At 28.3% G+C, this 6857-nt stretch overlaps 1 protein-coding gene across 1 annotated transcript in view; it reads left to right on the forward strand.

Annotated features, from left to right (window-relative positions):
- The window catches only part of LOC112524262 (probable pectate lyase 5), a 7356-nt gene extending 3610 nt beyond the window's left edge, over positions 1-3746 (forward strand). The window contains exons 2-3 of the mRNA XM_025134020.1: positions 3067-3205; positions 3291-3746. Of these exons, the coding sequence (XP_024989788.1) occupies positions 3067-3205; positions 3291-3512 (361 nt within the window). The 3' untranslated portion in view covers positions 3513-3746. The remainder of the gene's footprint in view (positions 1-3066; positions 3206-3290) is intronic.
- Positions 3747-6857: the final 3111 nt, after the last annotated feature.

Consider the following 6857-nt stretch of genomic DNA (forward strand, 5'->3'; position numbering starts at 1 on the left):
ATAATTTATATATTTATTTTTTTAAATAAATATTTAAAGCTACACAGATAAAATAATTTAATATAAAAGATCAACAAAATCATAAACAAAGAATGGTGAAGTGGTTTCTTGTGAATGAAAATAGAAATTCTTTTTTTCCTTTTTATAACAATAGTAAAATACATATCATGTTTTTTTAAATATTTTACTTATATGTTTATTATTTAAATTTAAGTTTATAAATATAATAAAAAAGGAAAAAAATGAAATGTCATTAATTTAATACTGTTAAGTGATTATAATAATAATTATTATTATTATTGTTTTCATTATTTTATATAAAAAATACGTCTTTTAACTATGTTTTTGTTACTAACTTTTTTATTGATTAATATTATAACAAAAATAGATTTTTTTAACATTAATAGAAATTAAATTCTATCACTTGACTAATATTAAGTTCATTAACATTTTCAACAAGTCAAAAAAAATTCTTTCAACCACCTCTAAGCTTATGTTTTCAAAATTCCTTTTTTAATATATTTTTATTTCAACGATATTGTTTTTTTATAAATAAAACATAATACAACTTAAAACTAATTTATATTTTAAGTTTTAATAAAAGCGACAAGTTATTATTTGAATTTTTAGAGATTGCTGAAAAACTGATGAAATTATTATTTGAATATTAAAAAACTTAAATAATAATTGATTAGTTACTTTTTAAGTTTTAATGTCGGATAAAAATGATGGATTATTTTCTGAAGTTTTAAAGTTGCAGAAGAATTAATAATATACTTTATGAAAATATAGATAAAATTAAAAAATTAAGAATTATGATATGAATTTTTAAAGTTTTAATTCGATTTTTATATGGACAAACCATACGACTATATACATATGGTTAAAATTTATAAAATTACAAAATAAATGTTATATTAAATTACAAGGCGTATTGCCTTTTCAATTTAATGGTTTTTAAATCTGATTAATATATAATACAAATCAAAATTATAATTTATACTACCTTATAAACCAGATTTATCAAAAGTCTTAAAAACAATTTTTAATGCACAAAGTACTATACATGTATGCACAAAGTTTTAAAAGTCTTATAAACAACTCATAATGTATTGAGTACTGCTACTTTATGCATTTAGTCTTAAAATCTCTTGATCTACAATTAAAATAACATATGGTACAAGTTACCAATGCACATTTTTTTTTCTTTTCATGTTCCCAATATACTTTTGACACATTTCACTCATGTTTTCACCCTCTCATACCTCTCTGTCTTCTTCTCATCCCCCAAGGTGAGATTCAAACTGATATTAACCATGAGTTATTAAAAGTTCTCTCATTCAATTGTTTTAGAACTCTCGGTCTCGCTCTTGAGCTCTTCATTCTTTGCTCTTAGTGTAAATCGAACATATTTGTATAGTCGTTTAAATATGTTGGATTTTAAACTGTCATACAATTTTTTCCATTGATAGACTGTGATTGGAACCATAACTCTTATTTATTCAAATTGTATTAATATGCAAAGACCAAGTGTAACTTATATCATTGTTAAATCTTCTCTAATAAAACCAGTGAAACTTCAAAATCGTTAAAATTCACGGCTTCCGTCGCATTGCGCGGATACACAACTAGTTACTATTGAAAAATAATTATTATTATCTAATAATTAAAAACAAAAAAAATAAAAGAGAAAGAGGGGGGAACATAAGAGATAGAGAAAGATAGAAGAAACAGGGTTGTTATTTGTATCCCACATATTTAAAAAGTCAAAAAATTACCTAGTAAATAACATTAAATGACCTAGAAATTCCAAAAGTGACATTATTTCTTCTATCTCTTATGTTCCCCCTCTTTCTCTTTTTGTTTTTGTTTTTGTTTTTCCTTCAAAAAATAGGGATGAAACCAGATCTATCCCTGGTTGTAATAAAAATATATAAAAAAGAAATTTTGAAAACATAAGCTTAGAGGTCGTTGAAAGAATTTTTTTTGACTTGTTGAAAATGTTAATGAACTTAATATTAGTTAAGTGATGAATTTAATTTCTATTAATGTTAAAAAAAATCTATTTTTATAACTAGAAGGGTACTCGTGCAATGCATCGAGACACATTTCCATTTCAATGTTTCGTTTTATTCTTAATCTATGTCGATATAATACAATTTTATGTGGTTTTGAGAAAACGATAAAGTTTTTATTTTTGAATAAAATATAAATTTGAAAATATCATATAAAATTTGCAAAAAATATATCAATATTAGTATCAAATTATCTAATTAAAAGTTCTTGTTTGTTTATTTTTTTAATTCAAATTTTTTATTATAATTTAATTTAACATAACGAATTAACTTAATTTAGGTTTAACTAGAAGCGTACTCGCGCAATGCAGCGAGATACATCATGATTTTAATATTTCATTTTATTCTTTATCTAAGTCGATGTTATAATATGGCTTTATGTGATTTTGAGAAAGCGATTATGTTTTTATTTTTGAATAAAATATATGTTTGAAGATATCATAAAAATTTGACAAAAATATATCGATATTAGTATCAAATTAACTATTTGANATATATATATATATATATATATATATATATATATATATATATATATATATATATATATATATAAAACCCGTTAAATATTATTTTAAAATATGTATTTTAAGATTATTTTATATCTAAAATACATATTTTACAACATTGTTTAAATGACTGTTATTCAATTTTTTTATACACAAAATACAGGTTTTGAATTACTACTGAACTGATTGCCATCAGTTTTGATACGATAACTGCTTATTGTATCTGGTAAATACTTCAAGTTATTTTATTTTTGGTTTTCGACACACCCACGATCAAATTTTTTGACACGATGTACCAAACATGTTGTCAACATAGACAAAACAACAAGAATAAGATTCTTTTTTATCATGTGATCATATGTTTCTATTATTTTTCTGAACTGTGCATCAAACGAGTTCAATATAGACTTGTACGATTACTAATGCATAAATAACAACTCGTTATAACATGAAATTACTGATTTGGATTCTGGCAAATATAGATGTAGACATGGGTATTTCCATGTGGTGAACAATGACTACACTCATTGGGAAATGTATGCAATTGGGGGAAGTGCTTCACCTACCATCAATAGCCAAGGAAATAGGTTTCTTGCTCCTAATGATCATGAAAATAAAGAAGTGAGTATCTAACAACATGTTTGAGGGTATTTTAGTCATTTTACTTCATTAAATTTTCTTTCCCTTCTAATTGTCATGATTATAGGTGACAAAACGAGAAGAGGCGGTAGAAGATGAGTGGAAGAGCTGGAACTGGCGATCTGAAGGAGATCTCATGTTAAACGGTGCATATTTCACACCATCAGGGGCAGGGGCGTCGAAAAGCTACGCAAGGGCATCGAGCCTAAGTGCCAGACCATCTTCCATCGTGGGCTCAATCACAGCTAATGCTGGTGTTCTCGGGTGTAGAAGAGGCTCTCGGTGCTAGTGTTCAATCTCACTGGGTGTTTTTACTTTGTTTTTTCTTCTAAGTTAACAAAAAGCGATATCGTGTTTATAACTTTATATTATATTACTTTTATAAGCAAAAAAGTTTTGCACTTCTAGTTAGCCTGTTTCTCTGTGTCCATGTAACAAATTGCCACTTAGGGGTTTCAGTTACGAACCCTAATTGAATCAGAGGAATCAAGAGCTAAAAACGATATTCATTGGCAAAATTCAATAATTTTTATGGTTACACTGTGTTTCAGATATTTTGTAATACAACTATTTAATGCATATGACAATTGTCTAATTAGAGTTATGAACTGTTATACATATCATCCCAAATCAATTCAGATAACTATTTTATTACAGGCATGAACAATTAGGTTTTACGCTGTCCTAAAAACAATTTGCTTAAAATAACTGCTTATTTGATTGTTTCCTCGATTCATTTTAGCTCTAACAGAATTTAGAACAAACATTAATTTTGTCAAATATTTGAAAATTGATTAGTTGTATACTTGTACATAGAATATAAAAAAAAACTAAAATATCTTAATTTTAAAAAAAATCTAAAATATCTTTATTTTGTCAAACATGTTTGATTACTTGTCAAACATTTTAATCACAATAGTCGTGTCTGATTGGTTTGAGTTTGGAATCTAAATGTCAAAAGTGTCTGGAGGGCACATGTTCAAATCTAAGGAATAATAAAAATCCCTTGTAGCCACGGAGGTTCAAATACGGTGACTCCGGACTACCCGCAAAGCAGGTGATCGCCTTGAGATTAATCGGCTCGCATAGCGAGTTGGATATCCAGGATAATAAAAAAAATCTATCTTAATTTAAAAAATCTGAATTATTTTTAAATATTAATTTTCTTGTAGTTAATAAATAATATGAAAACGGGTATTTCATTCTATTTGATTTGATGCTCGTATTAATATTCTTTTTTCGATTTTTTTGATACAATTTTAAATTTTCATATGCAATACACTATTTATAAACTTATATATTATTATCTACATACAACCTATTAACACATTCTCATAACTACTGGTAAACATATTCAAATACAAGAAAAACACTAAATAATATTAACATGATAAAACTCCCCTGTTCTCTCAAAACCACAAAAATTCATAAAATAGATGGCAAATTGCATGAAAAAGTAACGTACTTTAACTTGATTCCAATTTTGGGTAACGTACTTTCAGAACTTCTATTTCAATACCTAAGATGTAAAATTGATAAACATTTAAGTACTCGAGTACCATACTGATGTGACTACTGATGTGGTATCCAATTCAATATTATTTGCTATTCAACCCAATTTCATTCTGTCACTCGCTACATCAACATGGTAATCGGTTAATGTTTCAACAGGTTACCCGGGTATTTAAATGTTTAACACTTTATATCTTATGTACAAAACTGAGAGTTTTAAAAGTAACGTTATCTAAAATAAGAATCAAGTTAAAATATATTATCTTTTTCATGCAATTTACCCTAAAATAAAATCAAACCAGATGAAAAAAAAAAATACTATGATACATTATATTAATACATTTCTAGTTAATTAGAAAAGCAAATTTACTAATGAAAATTGGATAATATAGTACAAAAGGTAACCAATAATTGAGAAAGAAAAAACACACCGACTCATAAAGATACATCATGAGAAGCATAAAGTACAACCATTTTAAACCATACCACATAAGCATGGTAACGGGGCTGAGTTTTGTAATCCTCGGCCTTGGCCCCAGAGAGTACGGGGATTAACATTTCATCCCTGATCAAACGCTATGAAAAATATATGTTAGTTTGAGTCTACCGGGAATCTCCGACCCCGTCCCCCGTTTGAGTCTGCCGGAGATCCCCGGGACCCATTTTAGCGGGGAATCCCCGTCCTCGTTCGGGTCAGTGAGCCGTGTTCCCCACCGGATCAGGACACATCCCCATCCTTAATACCACAAAGAGTATTACAACATTAAAAACACAAAGTACAACCATCTAATGCATTGAAAAAGTCCAACAAACTCTTCCACAAAAAAACCCATCATATTGGATTCTTGGTACACCTAAAATATAGCCAAAAGAGGAAGATAACTTTTTTTACCAAAGGAGTACAACATTAGAAGCACAAAGGTACAACCATGTGATGCATTCTCAAATGCATTTAATTGAGTCATAAAGAGTCCATTGTTTTGGTAGACCTAAAAATCTAACCAATGACAAATAAATTTACCAACAAGGGTAATTAAATACAACATTATATCCACAAAGGTACAACCATTTAATGCACAAAGAATGCATTAAATGCTTTCATAAAGGATCTATGACTTTGTAGACATATAATATAACTAGTAATAAAAGGATTATAACTTGACTAATGGTTATAATTAAAAAGCATTTTAAACGACTTTTTACAGATATTAAAATATAATGTACAAATTATACAGTAGTTGAATATCAGGTGAGTTTCATTTAAAACTAAATGAGAATGTTTCATAATGGTTATGAGCACTATCGTGGTGATGTCTGATTAATATCGGGGAATCATCATCATTCTCAAGCACCATTTGCTAATTTTGTAACGGCTTTTGCTTTGTATTTGTAACTGCTTATTCCCGCATTCTGTTTTATTGCCGAAGTCATCAGACACCTTGAACGCCTTAGCTAGACGAGCTTGCTGGTATCACAGCTTTCAGTTTCATCCTTGTCCACATTACCAACAAGGAAGAGCAGTTCGTCCATGGTTCGTTTCATATGCGAACGAAATGGGATGAGATTCGGCTAGACGTCCATGGTAGTGTAACAATTTACAAATCTTGTCTCATCTCTCTATTCTTTTCCCACCAAAGCTAGAAAAAAAAAAACGCATTTTTGTTCCACTCAGGTCATATCCAATCCAGTCCATGTCGTACTAAGCATGGACAACAAATACTTTAACAGTCTAATCTCGTGTAGCAAGAACAACCGCATGGACTTGTGAAAGTCCCCGAAGGCGAGTCTGCAGTTGGCATGATGGATGTAAGATTAAATCATGGAATCTTGCTTATTAACGTTGATTTCTGATGATTTATTTGAAGGAATGATAATTATTTACCATAAACAATTGCATTATAAAAGTATTTATGCAATGGGAGATTGCATTGAATTGAATCATAAAGAATAGCCCATGAGTTTGGTAGACCTAAAATACAACCAACAAGAAGGGAAGTTGTAGCATTGATAAAAAACTAACTTGAGCATCAAATGCACCCAAATCTTTTGCTCTTTATATATATATATATATATATATATATATATATATATATATATATATATATATATATATATATATATA

This window comes from Cynara cardunculus, assembly GCF_001531365.2.
Source record: "Cynara cardunculus var. scolymus isolate 2C chromosome LG 13, CcrdV1, whole genome shotgun sequence".
Taxonomy (NCBI): Eukaryota; Viridiplantae; Streptophyta; class Magnoliopsida; order Asterales; family Asteraceae; genus Cynara; species Cynara cardunculus.